This window comes from Rutilus rutilus, assembly GCF_951802725.1.
Source record: "Rutilus rutilus genome assembly, chromosome: 1".
Lineage (NCBI taxonomy): Eukaryota > Metazoa > Chordata > Actinopteri > Cypriniformes > Leuciscidae > Rutilus > Rutilus rutilus.
This window is the reverse complement of record NC_140209.1, coordinates 57,021,229-57,042,068: the sequence shown is the minus strand read 5'-3', so window position 1 is coordinate 57,042,068 and position 20,840 is coordinate 57,021,229. Positions and strand designations below refer to the sequence as shown.

Below are 20,840 nucleotides of genomic sequence, written 5' to 3'. Positions count from 1 at the left end.
TCTGATGAGTCCACCTTCACTGTTTTTTTTCACATCCGTAGGAGTTACGGTGTGGAGAAGCCCCAAAGCGGCTTAATCCCCGGACAGTTGCTGCCCAGAGTGAAGCACGGGGGTGGTTCAGTGGATCAGTGATGGTTTGGGCTGCAATATCATGGCATTCCCTATACTGTGCTTGATGCGAACGTCACTGCCAAGGACTACCGAACCATTCTGGAGGACCATGTGCACCTAATGGTTCAGACATTGTACTTTAAAGGGGGTAACATGTATCAGCACGATAAGCCACCAATACACACAGCAAGACTTGTGACAGCAATAAAGCTTATTAAAGCTTAGCTGACCATCTACATTCATGGCACATCTGGTTAGTTTTTATGGACTTTTCTTTCTATAATCATTAATTGACACTGTAGAAACCAGCAGACTCTGGACCTTCCAGTCCATTCCCTCCAGACACATGTACTTTAGTGTGTTTTAGCTTTAGTGTGGACATATTGCCCATGTGTCTCTACTACCTGATCTCACTCACATTTGAACTACCTGTGACAGACACGCAAAACTACTCTGCATCATGTTAATACTACTGTGGGGTCTTTTCCTCACATATTCCTCAGTCTGCTGTGAGTGGGTTCCTGCCACTTACAGGAAGACGCCCTCGAAGGTCATCATCTTCTGTTCAATGAGCCAAGAGCCGAACTTGAAACAGCCAGCATAGGCAAAATAGATCATCGCTTGAGAGAAAGAGAACGTCAGGCCGAAAACATGTGCTTTTTTCTTAGCGTTTCTAGGGAAATCAGACATACATCAATTATCTCACAAGCTCATTTTGAATCCTAACAGATATATAACAGACATTTACAGAATTATTATTAGTCAATTTAAACATACTTGTAGGGCACAACTAAGTTCTCCTCATACAGACTCTCAAACTTGCTTTCCCTGGTCAACGAAACCACAGTGCGGATATTCTCAATGGCTTCTGTTGCAATCTAAATGGGACAAATACATTGTGGACAACATAGTGAAATAAGACAGTTGATTTAAGTTGAGCCACATTAAAGTATACACGTTAAAATGTTCACCTTCCCAGCATGCTCAAGCTCTTTCTTGTCTTTTAGAGCATGTCCTGCCAGTAACTTCATCTGGATGGCTCCAGCCACAGTCATGATTGGCACAATGGAGAGAATGAGGAGGGTCAACTGCCAGCCATACACAAATGAGATGATAATGGCGGTGCCCAGGTTGGCCACATTCTGTGCCAGTATTCCCATTCTCACTCCAGTTGCCTGTGGGAAATAAAGTCATGGTGCTATTTGAGATGAGCTACTGTGTTAAATGGGTACCACTTACAATTTGAATTTAACAAAACATTTCATTTAAATTTCAACAATTATACAATTACATTTTTTTATTTAATGACTAATATTTTACTTAATTTGTACACCATAAAAAAGTACAATTGTAGTCATGTTGCTAAAAGCACATCAAACAGAAATTAAGCTGAGCTTATTTTCACAAAAATACAGTAAAGGAGTAAGTAAACAGAGAATATCACCAATAGTTATGAACTTCTTTGTTACTGAACATGGGTATCAATTTAGGAGATTTGCACAAAGTTATATGTAGGACTATGTGTGACCCTCTGTAGATAAAATGAGACTTACGCCCTGCACTTGAGCTGTATCTGCAGCCAGCCTGGTGGTCAGCGAACCCACGCTGTTCTTAGTGTCATCAAACCAGCTCAGGTCCTAAAATACACAGACAGGTGTTGTTCTACTCTCCATCAACAGACAATCATGAATAGGTTCTTTGGGGTTGACCTTCGGATGACTGGTCTATGTCAATTATCATCTCACCTGTCTCATCATGGCATTGAAAGCTTTAAACCTCAGTCGCATGGTCAGAATCTCACCAGCTTTCCCAAAACTGTAACCCTAAAAGAAATTAAAATATTGAAAAGAAAAAGAAGAGTGAAAATTACACCATGAGACCATTGATTCTCAACCTTTTTTGGAGCAGCGCCCCCCACCATTTATTATTAAATCCGTAACTTTTTGTATTTAAAATGTACAACATTTATGTAATGAGCGAGTACATCATGAATCCATTTTCCAAACCGTATTTTTGTCCTATCCTGAGTCACTAAGGTGCACCTATAATAAGTGTTTATACTGGGACTATTTTAAGGGCCGCTCCGCTTTCTCCTTGTTTCCATTTTAAAAAGGGTGAATCTCCAATTGTCAATAGTGATTGTCGTTTGATCCGCCATCAAATTGATAAGTTTAATTATATCAAGTGCTGTGAGAAAAGGCTATAAATCTCCACCTCCAACATCCTCAAACGCAATATAGCCTACTAGCCGGGTGTCGGGACACCTTCTCTATGTGTACAGATGTGACGTAATGACGCAAAGACATGCTCAAATTTCTCCCGGAAATCCACCAGTACCACTGGAATTAAAACCATTATTACAAGCTTACCGTTTTGATAAAAGGAGAACTAAAAGGAGGATCAATATCAGAGTGGCGTTTTCGAGATGCCAAGAGCTCCACATCCGCAACTAACTTCGACTTGACAGAGACGCCACTCTTGCATGTACTTTATTAGACAGGTGAGCAAATGTACATAAAACTAATCAATGTTATATAGCTCAACATGATCAAATGTTAGAATATGATCAGTATGTTATTCTAATGTTGATCTAGCTTACTGCTAGTCTCATACAGATAAACTAACACATAGAATAAAATTATAACTTTCAACACACTCAAATGCTGTTTAGTGTGATAGTGTAGACCAAGTGAAACAGCGCTGTGTTAAGCCTTGTTTATACTTTCGCCTGGCTCCGCAGCGCGAGTCTCCGCAGACTGCGCGCGCACCTCCCGAAACGGACGAGGCGTTTATACTTGACGCGCTCGCCGTTGTACTATTCTTTGAAACGATAGGGGGCGACTCGAGTAATTGTCCTCTAAACCACCAGGAATCAGCAGTGAGAAGAAGAAAGCTATACACACGTGACAATGTTTATTTTAGTACCAATACCACACCACAAAAAGAATCGTGTAAAACCCAGTAAACCCTGAGATTATTACTCGTGACAATAAAACAAAATATATGTATACTAGAATGTGTAAAAAACATAACTAAATCAACGATCTCCTTCATATTTTCTAATTTCACTAAACATTTCATTAAGTTTCGTGAACATTTTTATTAAACATGGACCTTTATGTTCATTAAAAATACTTTTTATGCTATTGTATGCTCATTTTTTAAATGTAAGCAACTCATTTATACTGCAAACTGGGTGCTGGTGTGGTGAGAAGTTCGAGCTCGGCCAGATTCGGCTCGAAGGCGTTCATCTTCGGATGCGGCGCCGCGCGCGTTGTTACAAAAAATGTCGCGCACACCGCCAGCCGAAATTGGGTCTTGCGAACCCAACGCGCACGACCGCCCACACCGCAATGACATCATTTTTGCCGCGCGCACCTTCGCGCTCGTGCGGACGCGTCGAGTATAAACCAGGCTTTACCTCAAGTTTAATTCGCCAAATAAACTGACCTGTGTGAGAAGTAATTCTGCACTTGCGGTTAGTTCGGTAGAATGAAATGTCGTAATTCCTTTATATCCGCGGGACTCGCGTGTGGCGCTGATATCTGTCTCTAATTAGCAATCGTGCCATACTTTATACCACAGTCATGTTAAAAACATCAATGTATTCACTCATCCATAAACATTATTTGATCCATTACGACAAGTTCCATAATTCCGCTTATGCGTCATCAACCTACGCCTTTGTTATTGTAAGAGGTTAGCGACCCCTAGCGGCAAAAATATTACATATTGTAGCTTTAAGATGGCACCCAAGAAATGCATTATATAGGGTGTCTTAGGCAAGTTCTACAATTTTCATTTTGTGTGAAAGTTGGTTAAAGTTCATTGTGTGTATTCAAATGTAAATATTAACACAAAACAAACCTGTAAGAACAGACTGAAAAAGGACACAACCCCAATGGCAGCAAACAGCAGAGAGTAGAGTTCAGACCTCTGCCTTACCAAATTCTGATCTGTCTCAGCAAACACCTACAGAAGAAAAAGGAAAGAAAGAAGAGTTGGGCCATAAATGTATGAGGAGTAATGTCTCAATATTGTTGACTGTCAATAATGGTAATTATTATTGATATTTCATTTTCTTGATACATGAACATACAGCAATGATTTTAGAGAAAATGACTGCAAATGCGGGCTCAATGCCTCCATTGATGGTGGCACATAAAACTCCAACCACCATGTACGGCCATTCCGGTTTATTCAGTTTCAGGACTGTCAGGAAGGAGATGTCTGGAACCTTTTCCTACAGAGAAGAAGTAAAATACAAAAATACAAAAAAAAATTTTTTTGATAAAATGTATGTAAAATAATTACAATCAAATCAAATGAATAATTTCAATTGAATCTTGATCGTAATTTGAAGTATATGAGCAGCATATCTACATAATGGCCCTCATTTATCATTCTTGCGTAGAAACGGGCGTATACATTGGCGTAAGATTATGCTTACACTCCTCTCATCGCCTGATTTATGAAGCTGTGCGTACCTTTGAAATCCAGGTGTACGCAATACCTCCCCTTGATAAATGCCGCGGCTGAAAACGAGCGTCATTAGAATAACACGCCCCTATATATTCAAGTCTCCGCTCCCCCCACGCCCTCATTTTACGCCATGGACACACGGAAGACGGCAAAGAAGAGAAACTTCTTTGAGAAAGAGAAAGCGAAACCAGGGAAGTGGAAAGAAACTAAATTGATTTCTAGATTTTTATTATTAATGACGCTTATTGATATTTAGAAGAAGAATGTCGTTATTATTATTATTATTTGTATTATTATTATTATTATTATTATTTAAAAGAAGAAGAATGTCATTTTTATTATTTTGTCAGTCTGAATTATTTTTTTGGTCATTGAAAACCTTTCATTACTAAACCCAGTCCGTGCACACCTGCCGGGCCTAACCCTGGCCTAACCATCGTTTTAAAGAATATACAACGGAGCGCGTCGAGTGTAAACGCCTCGTCCGTTTGGGGAGGTGCGCGCGCAGTCTGCGGAGACTCGTGCTGCGGAGCCAGGCGAAAGTATATATACAAGGCTTGAAACGTCAGGTAAAGCGCACAGGCTCGCAACTTAAGGAATACATATGCCTACAATTCAAATGCTTTGGTAAAGTCACACAATTTAAACATTGAAGTCCATGTTGCACAAAAATAAACACTGAAGTGTATAATTACTATGTTGGTGTTTTTTTACAGTGGGTCATAATATATCATATCTTTTAGTTTGTCAGTGCGTTTTGTGGTGTTAGGAATTGTTTTTCTGCGCATTCCCGCACTCAAAACGTGTGTACACCACCTCCTGAGCTGGCGTAGGATTTGAGCGTGCCGTACGCCAACGTCCATATTGATAAATCTCAAAGTTTTGGGTGTACGCCAGGTGTACGCTGGAAATTTGGTGTACGCACTTTTGATAAATGAGGGCCAATGTCACCAGACAGATAGATTTATGGAACTTTTTTTAAACTATCCCATTTTGGTTTGATTTTAATTGAATTGGATGTATCAAAATAAAGCTATTAAAAGGAATTAAATTGATGAATTAATTGATAAATGTAGGCAATAATAGTCTCAGCTTCTTACTTCCTCTATCTGTTTCTCTTCATCCTGCTGATCTTTTTCTGAGCCACTTCTGGATTTCTGTCTGAAGAGTGTGCGATCATTTAGAGAGGTGACTGAAGGACTCTTCTCATCCATAGTCATCTCCTCTTTGTCCTCCTCTGTGTCCTCTGAGCTCTTAAACATCTGTGATGTAAATACAGGAACTCAAATTGGACCCCATTTACATTCTGAACACATTTACCTATGTTATCATGCATCAGAATGTTATCAGGAACAGAAGATCAAGTTATGACATATTAATTACAAATTACAGACTCAGTGTGATGTTAATGCTGTTTCATGTTTAAAATAGGCTTTTTTAACCTTTAATGTAAGAACAGTAGGAGGAGAGAGGAAACACTGGGAGAAGAGAGGGGGAACAGGACCCGGAAAGGACTTGAACTCGGGGTGCAGCTACACCATATGTAAGAGTGCTGCCACAAAGCTCCAGTGTTTCAACGGCAACAGGGTTCAGTTGCATATGGAGCTCAAGTGTGTTGTACTATGGGTTTCTAACCTGCATAGTAACAAGAGTATGGTAGATTCCCTTTCTCTCCATCAGTTCGTCATGTGTGCCCAGTTCTGCTATTTCACCATTCTGGAATCCAGCGATGACATCAGCGTTCCGAATAGTGGACAGCCGGTGAGCCACTATAATGGTGGTTCTGCCCAGCCTCACCTTTTCAGATGTAAAAAAAAAGTTATATATATATACTGTATATACACACACACAATTTTCAGTGTATTTCCAGACTTTTCTGTACTTCTATATTTTTTTATTACCTTATCTAACGCTGCTTGCACGATGGTCTCACTCTCGGCATCCAGAGCAGACGTAGCCTCATCAAGAAGCAGGATTTTTGGATTGCGCACAAGTGCTCGTGCAATAGCAACACGCTGCTTCTGTCCACCACTCATCTGGGTGCCCCTGTCTCCAACCAGCGTCTCAAATTTCTGAAAATGAACAGAGATATTGGTCAGAGCATACCTGATCAATCTTTGTTATCAGATCAAATGATCACCTTATACATAAGAATTATTTTGCAACATCTTATCCTACATCAGGGAGCTTCATGATGAAGTCGTAGGCATTGGCTTCGCGTGCAGCCTGCTCAATCTCCTCTTGGGTGACATCTTGGCGACCATAACGGATGTTTTCTGAGATGGTGGTGGCAAACAGCACTGGCTCCTGACTAACTACCCCAATCAGTTCTCTCAGACTTCGAACGTTCAGAGAGCGAATATCATGACCGTCAATAGTCACCTGATGAGTTATAGGAAAAGAAAAAAGTTTGGATGAAGGACAGAAAGTTCAAAAAGTTCATACCCCTCTACTTACCGTTCCTTCTTGTGGGTCATAGAAGCGTTGTAGCAGCTGGACTGTTGTGCTTTTCCCACACCCACTGCTGCCCACCAAAGCAATGGTCTGTCCACTCATGACTTTAAGATTCATTCCATTCAGGACCTACAAAGCCAAAAGAGAGCCATAGCTAGAGTCATTTCATTCTGTCAAGTTATTTTGTTCAAGTTAAAAAAAAAATTAAAAAAAAAAATGTGATGTTCCTACTTTAACATCCTGTCGTGACGGATATATGAAGTGAATGTTTTTGAACTCTATGTTTCCTTTTACAACATCAAGTTTGTAACCTTCCTCCGAGAAACTGTTAATGTTGGGTTCCTGTGAAAAAAAAAAAGGATTGTGAGATTTAAAATACAAATTCCAGTAATGGATAGAGGTAAATTCACAATCAAACCCCATTTAGACTAATAGACGTCAATAACACACTAATTGCTCTACACAAGAGAAAAATGATTCCCTGTGGTCTTCTATTCATTGCATCTCAGCAGGGAACCACCTCTGATCCTGAGACCTGGCCATATTTCATGCTCCTAAAAAAATGAGGGGAAGTTATGCAACTTGGCTCTGGATTATTTGTGCGCACATTTTTGTCTCTGGATTTTATCTCAAAGAGGTTGTCTGCTTACCGTTTGTGTGGTGTTTGGTTAAACTTGACCATCTTAGTCTAAATAAAATAGAAGTTTAGTGCTGTGTGTATGTGTTTTGATTGTCCAGGATTTTCCTTCTTGGAAAAATGGACAGGAGTTCAATATAAAACAGTTCTGATGTTAAGCTAAATGAGCTGCACTTTCTGAAGGAGAAAGGATACGTAGATTTACTGTACTTTCACAATGGTGGGATTGGCTGAATGATCTGTACTGTACAAGACAGGACAGGACAGCTTAAAGGATATAAAAGTGGCCAGAATACATCTGGAGCTATAGCACAATAAAGTCAGGAAACAATACAATAAGCTTTAAAAGCCAGGTTTCCCAACATTTCCACAAATGGATTTTTCATGGGAGCTCCATTTATACTTATACCATCTTATTCTTGGTCTCAAGCCTTTTAAAAGACATGGATGGATATATTGTGTTATGACAATTACTGTAGGATAATTCAAACTGAGTTTAGAAGCTATAAAAATGCAGTGCTATTTCTTTTAAAAAGGGGAAGTGTTAGGTTTAGATGGGAGGAACGGTCAGAGTTCAGGTTTAAAGTTTTTTTGGTTTTTTTTACTCCTTAAAGCAGAGAATAAATATCCTCTCTAACATCCTGTCTAACACCCCAGGTATCAATTATATTACGGAACTGCATTGAGGACAATTGTTTTTTTCTTCCAACATTATGAATTATAATATCCTGAAAGAATTTATGATTAGCTAACAATGAGTTCACTCACATGATCAATGATCTGGAAAACTTTGTGGGCGGCCCCTCTTGCACTAGAGAAGGACTGGATGTTAGGAGACGTTTGACCGATGCCGAAAGCTCCAATTAGGACGGAGAAGAAAACCTGAAATAGAGGAACAGAAAATGCACTCCTGAAACAGACTCCTGCTTATTTAACAATCTGCTTTAAGTTCCCATAAAGAAAACATAACCACTTGCTATTTATGATGTAATCGTTTTTTTGTTTTTTTTTATCATACAATATTTGACATATGACCGAATTCTGGACCAATGTGACTGTGGGCTTTAAATAGAAGACCAAAGAGTTTCTGAAGTAATGTGTTTGACATAACCCTGCTGTGACTCACCGTTAAAAGTATACCGACATCATACTCATTAGCCAGGATGAGAGTGCTGCCATACCAAAAGGCCAATGCATAGGACATATAGATCATGAAGAATGTGAAGCCCATAGCAATGTTCACAGTGATGGCCTTCCTTATGCCAACGTTCTTGGCATCCTCTAAGTTTTTGTGATACCTTTGAAAAACAGATAAAAAGGCACATATTTATTAAAGGAACACTCCACCGTTTTTTGAAATAGGGCTTATTCACCTTCTTTCCTACATTTAGATAGGTGGGCAAATGCATTTTTGTCTCAGTGCATGGATTGTTTTAGTTTGACAAGGTCGGCGATAGCTTAGCTTAGCTTAATGAATGGAATCCTTTGTTGCCAGCTAGCATGTCCTGAGTAAAAGTGATTTAAAAAAAAGTATTTAAAAAAATGTAATTCCTAATTACTTCTTGTGGCCTGCGTTTTCACAACGAGTACAAATAGCGAAGCAGATTAACTCTAGGCGATTTCCTAGGCAGATATTGACTTGGGACTATATTAGGGGGAAGCACAGGCGAAGCACTGCTATTTGGGCGCAGAGATATCACGCAACACATGAAATCCCACGACTTCCGTCAACATACCGGCGTGAATAGTAGCTGGCTATTTTTCCTACAGTAACTTACATGAATGGTGATGAACATGGCTGATTTTATGAGAGTAACTGTTAAATCATAAATCATTTATGAGAGTAAATGAAAAAAAGTAAATCACTTTTACTCAGGACATGCTAGCTGGCAACAAAGGATTCCATTCATTAAACTAAGCTAAGCTCGCGCCGACCCTGTCAAACTAAAACAATGCATGCACTGAGACAAAAATGCATTTGCCCACCTATCTAAATGTAGGAAAGAAAGTGAATAAGCCCTATTTCAAAAAACGGTGGAGTGTTCCTTTAACCGGATGCAAAAAACGTATGATGATCACACTGAATAGAAAATTCCCCACCATCTTCCTCATAATTTTTCCTATTCACGTTTTGGGACAAAAATAGACCAAAAAAATGAATAGATAAAATGAAAATTTTAGGACCAAACCATAAAGTGGTAAAACTGGTTTGGCAGGTGAGCTGGTTTAGGTTAAATATAAATTGTTTTAGGATAACTGAGAGTTCATGTCTGACATTCTAAACAGGATGATTTTCAAAAACACCTCTGTATCTCTTTCTTTTGTCCACCAAAGGCATAGACAGTTCTGATGGCTGACAGCACTTCCTCAGCCACTGCTCCAGCCTTGGCATAGGCCGTCTGCTCCTTCGACGTGAATGATGTCATCACCTAACGAGACAGGGATAAATTGTTGTTTTTTCATTGTTTTAAAATAATATTATTAACCATTTTATTTTTAGCCCATCAACTTTATCTCTCTTTGTGACAATCGCATACTTCCATGACATAATTTTTAAGCCATAAATTTTGTTTTTTTGTGTGTGTGTGTATATATATATATATACATATATATATAGTATATAGTATATATATACACAGTTTAATGTTACAAAAGCTTTAGATTTCAGATAAATGCTGTTCTTTTGAACTTTCTATTCATCATAGCATCATGAAATAAAAATGTAAATAACTGTTTTCAACATTGATAATAATCATAAATGTTTCTTGAGCAGCAAATCATCATATTAGAATGATTTCTGAAGGATCATGTGACACTGAAGACTGGAGTAATGATGCTGAAAATTCAGCTTTGATCACAGGAATAAATTACACTTTACTGTATATTCACATAGAAAACAGCTGTTTTAAATTGGAATAATATTTCACAATATTACTGTTTTTGTTTGTATTTTTAATCAAATAAATGCAGCCATGGTGAGCAGAAGATACTTCTTTTAAAAACATTAAAAATCTGACTGACCCCAAACCTTTGAACGGTAGTGTATATATATATAATGTTTTTGATGTCTTTTGCTCACCAAGGCTGCATTTATTTGATTAAAAATATAACTATATATAACATAACTATTTTAACATATTTAAAATGTAATTTATTCCTGTGATGGCCTTTGAAATTGAAATTCAGTATTTGAAATAGAAATCAAATAAATGCTGTTTATCTCTCTCTCTCTCTCTCTCTCTCTCTCTCTCTCTCTCTCTCTCTCTCTCTCTCTCTCTCTCTCTATATATATATATATATATATATATATATATATATATATATATATATCCTTGATTGAACCAAATTAATTGTATTCTCTTTTCTAGCTAGTTAGAAAAGTACTATAATAAATGTACTTCAACATGAGTCATTGTGATTGTGTTGAGGGGCACCATGTGGGTCTCTATATTCCTTATCATCCCACCTTTGCGATCATAGCGGCTGAGATCCCGAGTAAAGGGCTAACAGCGAGGATGACGAGGGTCAGTTTCCAGCCTTTGACAAAGCCAATGATGATGCCAACGAAAAAGGTGGTGAGATTCTGAAGCAGCATGCCAAGCTTATCTCCAATGCCTTCATTTATTTTGTAAACATCACTGGAGGAGAGGAAAAAAAGAAGAGTGGTATATATATGCCATTGCGTGTGTAATATCTAGGTAAATGACTTTTATTGCATATCATACTCTGTGAGGCGTGTGTTGAGCTGTCCTGTCTCATTGACATCAAACCAGCCAATCTCTTGTTTCATGATAGAGTGGAAGAACTTCTTTCTAAGTCTCTTCACCTGACGTCCTGCTGCAAGAGTCCAAAAGGCCACCTGCATATATGCCGCCACCAAGACTACAAATCCCATGATGCTGTAGTTTACAGCATACCTGAGAAGGAGAAACACGACTATCAGACACTTAGAAAGACTTTTATATTACTTAAATTAAAACATGAAATATGAAGGAAATGGCAGTGTTCCAATACAAAGCACATTGGTCGTACCTTGTCATCTGCTCCCCCAAAGTCTCATTACTGGTCTGTGGGAGGGTGAGGTCTAGAGATTAAAAGACTGCATGTTATTGTTAGTTTTTATAAAAACTTCACAGATTCCCTTTTTAACAACATTACAGTGATGAGACATACAAATTATACACTCACTGGGTGGAAGGGTGGTATTCTTTGAATTCTCTATTGCTGCATTTTCCGCAAAGCTGTTTGTCATTTCTCCAAATACAATAACCATGAGAGGAAGTACTGCCCCATTGACCATGGACATGATTGTGGCAAGCAGGATCAGAAAAATATCGACACCATCTGCATAACGAAACTGACAAAAGGACACACTTCTTTGAGAAAAAGTTATTCTTTGAGTGAAAATGAAATGAAATAACACAAATTAAACAATTACATAATCAAACAAAATTAATTATCCATGCATTTTTAAGGCTTATGCAGTTCAATTGTATTGTTTGGTTGTGGTTACATATTTAGTCTTGGGTATTTAAAATGTATTTAAAATGTTTTAGTGTATGTGACATTATTATTGATTTCACAAATAATAATAATAATAATAACATATTCCACTCACTATCTCTAATGGTCCCACCATCTCCACCTTTTCTTTCTCCTCTTCCTTTCCATTTTTCTCACTGCAAAGTAAACAATAAAATAAAAAATTAATTTAATTAAATTTGAAATTATATGCATGTAACTAGTTACCACAGATGTACTAGTTACAACTTTTTTTTTTCTTTTTTTTTTTTACAGTTACATAGTTAACTTTTTTGACTACATAAATGATCTAGCCTACCTCTTACGTGAGAAGATATAACGTTACTACGCCAGGACATGAGCCATAAACCACGATTACAGCTCAAACAAATGTATTTGTAAGAAAAAATGGCTGTTGAAACATCAACAAAACATCAACGTAACCTTTATTATCACAAAAAACATTTACCTTCCATCTCCATTTTCCTCCTTCTTGCCATTTGACAGTTTCAGATTGGACTTCTTGCCCATTTTATCTCCGATGTTGATAGTCCGGGTAAGTGATAATCTTAAGTGAATGGTCTGGATGGGGCAGGTGGTTTTGTGCTGTGTTATATAAAAACACACTATAACACACTGTGCAATTACAGGCAATAAAAACTCTGTAGCATTTTGAGTTGACAGACTGAATACATATTAAACCTGGTAGCATACACAGATGATTCCCTCCTATCCCATCAACAGCATTACACAAACATTTCGCTTAAATTTTAACTTCAAGGCGTTATAATTGCCTAAGGGGTTAGAGAACTGAAATTCTAAATTTTGTCCGTCCCACACTGAAATACGCGCGCTTTTAAACATTCAAAGTTGGGGAGTGTAGATCATTGTGATAAATGATCTGTACAGAAGTACAATATAATTTGTATATTCTAACATGTTACTTTAAAAGTGTTGGGCTCCTTTTAAAAGTGCCCTTCCCCCTCAGTGCGCATGTACTAAGAATATACATGTGAGCTGTTCGATTACTGGATATGTAGTGTTGACAACTAGAGCTCTATTAATAAAAATCATTGCGTTCACATGTGGCTGTCGCTGAGTAATTCCTGGGACGTACAACATGGTGTCAGAAGACGGCACAGACTTTTCGCCTGTGAGTGAACCAATTGTGTAGAAAACTGTTTTCTTAAGACCACGCAGTGAGTGACAATGGCGGACTGTTTTAGAAGTCAACTGGCGAATCTTCGAGCAAGAGTATGACATTTTCATCGCCGCAGCGCACTATGATAAGCCTGCCAAGACAAGGGCGTACATCCTCCTCAATTTCGCAGGGCCGGAAGCCATTGAACGGGAGCGCTCATTTGTCTATGCAGCGGAGGTGCGTGCACCAGGCAAGGACGGTGCGATCTTGACTCCCGCGGAATCCAGAGAAGATCCGGAGTGCCTGAAGAGGAAATTTCGTGAAATATGCAACCCACAACAAAATAAAACAATGGAGAGGCACAAGTTTCACTCTAGAAATCAGAAACAAGGTGAGACTATTGAGGCTTTCATCAGTGATCTCAGGATTAAAGCTAAAAGTTGTCATTTTGGAGAATTGACAGATGAGCTGATCTGTGATCGGATAGTATGTGGCATCAGCAATGAAAGCTTAAGGAAAGTACTGTTAAGAGACAGCGATTTAACTCTGATCAAAGCAACCTCAATTTGTTGTATACATGAAACGACAGAGGAGAATAACAAAACGTTGGCTATACCTCAGACTGCAACTAAGGTGGATGCAATACAGCCATTTTCCAGCAGGTGGCGCCAACACACAAAACATAAACAAAGAACCGAACAACATGATTCACCAACCATAACCAATTGCAGAAATTGTGGAAATAATCATGCAGTAAAGAAAGAGAAATGCCCAGCTTTCGGACAACAATGTCATAACTGCTCATTACTCATAACAAGAAATGTTGCAAAGCACGTAGTCAGTTCGGTCAGAAGAAATTTGACCACAGGAAAGCGGTACATGAACTCGAAGTAGACAATCCCCCTGACCATGATGACACTTTGATGGCATTGAATTTGACAAGTGTGTTAACGTTGTTAACCCTTACATGCCAGTGTTGGAGGAGGGATTTGTCACTGTACACATAAACAAAACTCCAATTGAGATGAAAGTTGACACTGGAGCAAAATGTAATGTAATGTCACAAAAGACTTTCGAACAAATTGCCAACAACGAACGGCCAGCGAAGCAATCAAAGACACCTAACCTTGTAACTTATGGTGGAGGTAAAATTGAAACGAAAGGCTTGGTCTCATTGCAGTGTGGCTTAAAATGGGCAAAATCACTCACTTTCATTCTTCTTGGTGGATCAAGATGTCCAACCGCTGTTAGGATTTCGTGCATGCCTCGACATGGCGATCATTACAATCAGCCCGGATGTGCATCATGTTAGTATGGAGGGCAGCACCGGAGACATTCTAACAGAGTACAAAGACTTATTTACTGACAAGCTCGGAGAACTTCCAATTACTTATTCTACAGTATGACAGTGGACCCCAGCGTGCAGCCAGTAGTTCGCTCCGCTCATCGCATTCCTCTGGCAATGCAAAGCCGTGTCAAAGCGGAGCTGGACCGCATGCAGAGCCTTGGCGTCATAACGGCAGTCTCAGAGCCGGCGGATTGGGTTTCCTCCATGGTGGTTACACACAAAAAGGACATCCAAGAAATCAGGCTGTGTATTAACCCAAAAGATGTTAACATGGCTTTAAAAAGACCCCATCACCCTATGCGCAGCGTAGAGGAAGTAGCGTCCCAGATGTCAGGAGCAACCGTATTTTCGGTGCTAGACGCAAAGAACTCTTTCTGGCAGGTTCGCCTAGTCCACAAGTCCTCCATGATGACCACATTCAGCACTCCATTTGGGCGCTATAGATTTCTTCGTATGCCCTTCGGCATAAATTCTGCAAGCGAGGTGTTCCAGCGCTCAATGGAGCAGTTGTTTTCAGGGTACCCCTGTGCAATTATTGTTGAAGACATCATCATCGGAGGTCGCAACCCTGCTGAACATGACATCAATCTGAAAAGGGTGTTGAACAGAGCACGTGAGATCAAGCTCAAGCTAAACCCTGTCGAATGCAAATTTCGACTGGTCCAAGTCAGCTATGTGGGCCATATCGAGTGAAGGCCTAAAAGCAGATCCTTCCAAAACAAAAGCAATCTCTGAGATGTCAGCCCCAAAGGATGTCCCTGCATTACAGCGTTTCCTCGGAATGGCAAATTATCTGGGCACTTGACAGCATTTGACACCCTCAAGTCGTGTTTGTCCACTCCACCTGTCTTATCATACTATGACGTAAAGAGGCCAGTTACGCTAACATGCGATGCCTCATGCTTCGGGCTTGGTGCTGTATGCAGGAGGGCAAACCAGTTGCGTATGCGTCTCGCACACTCACAGACACAGAGTTGGACACTTATGCGCAGATCGGAAAGGAGCTGCTAGCCGTCGTATTTGCCTGCACTAAGTTCAGGGACTATGTGTATGGGAAACCTACACTCGTTGAGATGGACACAGCTCCTGCACGACTACAGAGGATTGTGGCGAGCAGGACGAGGCCGAGGGCCGTGAGAGGGTGGCACGAGGCCGGTGGCGTGATTGCTGAGGAGCGGAAGCATAAAGGAGGAGCGACGACAGTGAAGAGCGAGAGAGGAACAGGCCTGTGTTTTAGTTGATGTTTTGTTTTTGTTTTGTGTGGCCAGCAGTCGTCCGTGAGGGGCTGCTGGCTTTTACTTTCATTTTGTATTTGGTTTATTTTTTCATTAAAAGTCTTTCAATGTTCGCCGGTTCCCGCCTCCTTCTTCCCGTAACAACATACCTCGTTACAAGGATGATGCTCAAGTTCCAGTGCTATGACATCACTCTGGTGTACAAGAAGGGTAAGCTCATGTACCTTGCAGACACCCTATCTCGAGCTCCAAACACAGAAGTCCTTCCAGACACTGAAAACGACACATTTGAGGTCATGTCTATCAATTACATTTCCACTGCTAGACTGGAGGAACTTAGAAAGCATACGGCGGAGGATGAGGTGTTACAGGATCTCAGCACAGTGATTCAACGAGGTTGGCCAATTAAAGAACATAGCGTGTGGCCCACTGTGCGTTCATACTTTCCCTACAGAGATGAGCTGGCTGTGGAAAATGGAAAAGTGATGAAAGGCCACAAAACAGTCATTCCTCGTTCATTGCAAAGAGAATATATCGGCATAGTCCACAGAGGCCACCCTGGGCTAGACGCTACCAAACACAGAGCAAGAGGTATCATTTTCTGGCCAACGATGATGGCTGACATCACAGCTTAACTCCTCTCATACTCAGTCTGCAACAGCACTAAGCCACACCAACAAAAAGAACCACTAAGACCATACCCAGTTCCAGACCTGCCTTGGTCTACTGTGGCAACAGATATGTTCGAGTGGCATGGACAAAATTATCTGGTGCTTGTGGACTCATACTCGGGTTGGTATGAGATTGACCTTCTTCGTAACATAACGTCGTCAGCTGTAATCATGAAACTAAAGAGGCATTCCTCATACACTCATTTCTGATAATGCTAGACAGTAGGCCTACACGTGTCAGCAATTCAGAGACTTCGCCAAACAGTGGGACTTCATTTATGTCACCAGTAGTCCAGAGTTCCCACAGTCGAATGGCCTGGCAGAAAGAGCGGTTCGCAGCGCAAAACAGTTGATGGAGAAATCCCACAGAGATGGCACGGATGTGTTCCTTAACTTCCTGAATCTGAGAAACATTCCCTGTGACTCGACGTTGGGTTCCCCTGTACAACGCCTGTTGTCACGACAGACACGGTCAGCCATTCCTGTTAATTCTAGACTGTTGGAACCATACCCAGCAAGTCACTGCACAGCTTCTTACTAAGAGGATGACCCAAAAGCGATACTTTGATACATTAAGTCATCCACTGCAGCCATTGGTAGAGGGACAAGTTGTCAGAATGCAAACGGCGAAAGGATATGAGTGCCTTGGAACGGTAAAAGAGGTGAATAAGGAGCCTCGCTCATACACCATCCAATGCAACGCAACCAACACCATATCCTTCCTGTTGCAGATCCCCCTCCATCACGGCTCACCCCAGAGAACGTTGACTCTCAAAGCACCACTACACATACAGAGGACTTTGCTCTGGACCATACACCACACTCAACACAAATACACCTTTCACAACCAGAATCCACACCTACTGACTTGACAAAGCACAGTACAGTCTCCCACTAAGGTCAGTAATGTACCTTACAAAACACGTTCATGTCGTATTTTCAAGCCGAATCCAAGGTACCAACAATGAGTTCCAGTAATGGGAGATTAAGTGACACTCTGGTTCTTATTCTGAATGCCGGATAAATGCATTGATTATGGTAATTTCCATATTGTCAGCATCATTCTTAATGATGCATTTTCTTCATGCATATAGAGATCATCTTGTGATTTGCATCTGTTATTGTTCAGTTGTTCACTGCAATGGACACATTGTTATAATGGAAGTCATTCATGTTATTGGTTGATGATCAAGTTAATGTCATACCCCAGAACTGATCATTGTTAAGTATGTTTACTCTCTTTCTATGATTGATAGTTTCATCTAAAGGAAGGGGATGTAGATCATTGTGATAAATTATCTGTACAGAAGTACAATATAATTTGTATATTCTAACATGTTACTCAGGTACCTATACGCACACTACGCAAGTTGCGTAGGGCCCCGCAAATTACTCAAGGCCCCGCCTCCCTCTCGTGTCAAAGCCAGGTCATAGCGCGTCAATCAAAGTTTACAACATCGATGAGAAAATTAAGCAGAACTATCCTTCTGGTCACGAAAAGAGAGAAAAAAACACCATGAGAGTGAATTGCGGCAACAGCAATCAGGCAGACTTGTGTTCTCTCCTCTCCAAGTTTGATGTCAGCAAAGAACAGTAAAGTTAAGTTGATGTGCATTTCTCTCTAGTCCTTCTGTCTTGCTAACCTAACGTTAGATGGGCAGTGCAATGCATCTTTCTGTCTTTCTGTGTCTTGCTTGCTAATGCCGGCCACTTCCAGGGCTGTGCCTGTGTTCTGTGACTTTGTGCCTGACAAAAAAAAAAAAAGTGAGAGTGAAATATAACTATTTATTACGTTTGATAAACGACAAAGGGCAACGGTGTTTGTTTATAAACTGCAGCTCGGAAAAGACAACCGTGTCGCACGTTAACATGCATTAATGCACGTGCACGAAATGAAACGCGCTCTTTCCAGTGAAACATCTGTGGGGACCAGTGCAATATGAGCGTGATGGCACTACTCATTATAGGCGCACATACTTTTAAAACAAGACAATGATTATCTTGTCTCCAAGTCAGTTTAGTTACAACTATGCAATAAAGCAAGATGGAAAGCAATGCATTGACATTGACTATTGATTTATAGGCTAGGCTATATTGCAATTTAAAATTGACTGGACATACTGGTCAATATGGATGCACATCCCTCAGTAAATAATAACCATCAAGTATCGAGTATTGCTTCATTTAAAACACAGTGACGTGCTATGACAAGCCATTTTAGCTTTTAATCATTCACAGGATGCATTTTTTATATCAATAATTCAATTTGTACTATTTAAAATGTGAATTATTGATATTAAGAATGTACTTTTTCTAGGAACAATGTCTTTTTCTGATATCAGGAATTACATTTCCATTAGTACTAGTTAAAGGAGTGGGAGCACTGAGGTATCAGGTGTGACTGTGTGGCAATGGCAAATGGTTTACATGGCTCATGGGTCAGGTAGGAGGGCCCCTTGCTTAGGGCCCCTGGGAGGTCAGGATCTGCTCTGATGTTACTTTAAAAGTGTTGGGCTCTTTAAGAACGTCCTTCCGCTCAGTGCGCATGTACTAAGAATATACATGTGAGCTGTTCGATTACTGGATATGTAGTGTTGGCAACTAGATCTCTGTTAATAAAAATCATTGCGTTCACATGTGGCTGTCGCTGAGTAATTCCTGGGACGTACAACAGGGAGCATTGACGAGCCTAGAAATTACTCATGTTGCTTTAAATGCTGTCGCTTTAAATAACGTTTACGACCCTTAAAAAAGTGATTATCAGAATGTCTCAAATATCATAGGTAAAATCATAAAATTGATTTGTAATCTTATTGCGATAGTAGGTTATACGTTATTCACATTGGAAGCTTTCAAACTGTTTGTCATTTTTGTTGAATCTTTTTTATGACAGTGGCAGCTAATACCGAGTCACCACAGGTAGGCTAGTTTAAAATAACGGTAGTCGTGACTACCATTTTGTCCGAAAACGACAGTTACTATGGTAAATTTGAGGATATGATGAGCATAATGAAAGATACATACCACTCAGACGCTGTCGTCCCACCACTGGTGCTCTGCTGAGGCGCGAGAGCGCAGAGAGGACCTGCGTTTATACAGCCTTGAGTTTATTATGTTACTGCGTATTACATCATTTACAACCTCCATGTCTCATGGATGTCCTCCCTAACATGCTTTAATGATTGAAAGGCCATTAAGATTGACGAATGAGATTATCTTCAGAATTTGTCACGTTCTCCATACGTAGCCGGTCTCCAATTACGTTTTTAGTATTACAAGCACATTTTTGTTGTTGTTGTGAGATATATTTGTTTTATAAACTAAAATATAATATAAAATTACCCTAGCATCAACAGTAGCTAGTTTTAAACAAATTTCATGTCTGTATTACCCCCTCCCATATAGGGATTTTGGCCTGTCCCACGTCAGAGGTCTGACCTTCTCAAATTGTATCCAACAATTAAAGTCGTCATTATATTGATGTGTCGTGATATAGCCTAATTGATATCTAATGAATAATAAATATATAATTTAGAAAAAAATATGTTATTATTAACTTATTTGAATGACAAAAACATTTGTGTCCCAAAATCTTGTTACCAAATGGATTTCCTCATTACACAAAATTCATTTAATTTTATAAATTTGATTAAAAATTTAGTAATTAAACAATTTCACCTCCCTTCCCTGTCCATTTATTGAAAAAAAAACAAACAAAAAAAACATTTTCTGTTTTTTTATTTTATTATTATTTACATTTTCAAGCCATTATTTGTATACTGTTTTTGAAATAAATGATATGAAGATGGCTTTCTGGTTATTGCTGAGATGGATCATGGGTTCACTTTGGTCACTCAAAGTAAAAAATAAAAGAAAATAAAAACGAAAATACAAACTAAAAACTATTTTGCGTGGTTAGAGTGGTAATTTCAAATCCCTTTTTTGGTCAGATACAAGGAAGTTTATGCAAGTTGTATGTGTGAATATAGTACCACGTGTTCCAGTTACATAACATGCAATAAAACTCAATAGTGGCAAAGGTGATATTACTAAACATATCTTGTCATGATTATTGTCCAGGTTTGATGTTTTTTACCATATCAGGTTGTCGTCACAACACAAAACTTGTCTTACTACCAAATGGCATATTGATATAGATGTTTTTTAGCATAATATTAATTTAAACTTTTTTTTTTTTTTTTTTTTTTTTTTACAAAACTTAATTCTTTCTTAAAAATTT

General features: G+C 39.4%; 1 protein-coding gene across 2 annotated transcripts in view; it reads right to left on the bottom strand.

Moving 5' to 3' along the window:
* The window catches only part of LOC311286411 (ATP-dependent translocase ABCB1-like), a 28,963-nt gene extending 9,297 nt beyond the window's left edge, over positions 1 to 19,666 (bottom strand). The window contains exons 1-23 of one of the 2 annotated variants that reach the window (XM_084402625.1): positions 19,625 to 19,666; positions 12,675 to 12,811; positions 12,303 to 12,363; positions 11,873 to 12,041; positions 11,717 to 11,768; positions 11,410 to 11,601; positions 11,151 to 11,322; positions 9,989 to 10,113; positions 8,811 to 8,982; positions 8,453 to 8,566; positions 7,279 to 7,389; positions 7,051 to 7,176; positions 6,772 to 6,975; positions 6,495 to 6,665; positions 6,229 to 6,390; positions 5,694 to 5,855; positions 4,211 to 4,354; positions 3,979 to 4,083; positions 1,857 to 1,934; positions 1,665 to 1,748; positions 1,083 to 1,286; positions 889 to 989; positions 644 to 784 (exon numbers count right to left, since the gene is read on the bottom strand). In XM_084402625.1, coding sequence (XP_084258751.1) covers positions 644 to 784; positions 889 to 989; positions 1,083 to 1,286; positions 1,665 to 1,748; positions 1,857 to 1,934; positions 3,979 to 4,083; positions 4,211 to 4,354; positions 5,694 to 5,855; positions 6,229 to 6,390; positions 6,495 to 6,665; positions 6,772 to 6,975; positions 7,051 to 7,176; positions 7,279 to 7,389; positions 8,453 to 8,566; positions 8,811 to 8,982; positions 9,989 to 10,113; positions 11,151 to 11,322; positions 11,410 to 11,601; positions 11,717 to 11,768; positions 11,873 to 12,041; positions 12,303 to 12,363; positions 12,675 to 12,736 — 2,912 coding nt within the window. In that variant the 5' untranslated portion in view covers positions 12,737 to 12,811; positions 19,625 to 19,666. Of the gene's footprint in view, positions 1 to 643; positions 785 to 888; positions 990 to 1,082; positions 1,287 to 1,664; positions 1,749 to 1,856; positions 1,935 to 3,978; positions 4,084 to 4,210; positions 4,355 to 5,693; positions 5,856 to 6,228; positions 6,391 to 6,494; positions 6,666 to 6,771; positions 6,976 to 7,050; positions 7,177 to 7,278; positions 7,390 to 8,452; positions 8,567 to 8,810; positions 8,983 to 9,988; positions 10,114 to 11,150; positions 11,323 to 11,409; positions 11,602 to 11,716; positions 11,769 to 11,872; positions 12,042 to 12,302; positions 12,368 to 12,674; positions 12,812 to 19,624 lie in introns of both variants that reach the window. The other variant, XM_084402624.1, reaches the window with a different exon arrangement.
* Positions 19,667 to 20,840: the final 1,174 nt, after the last annotated feature.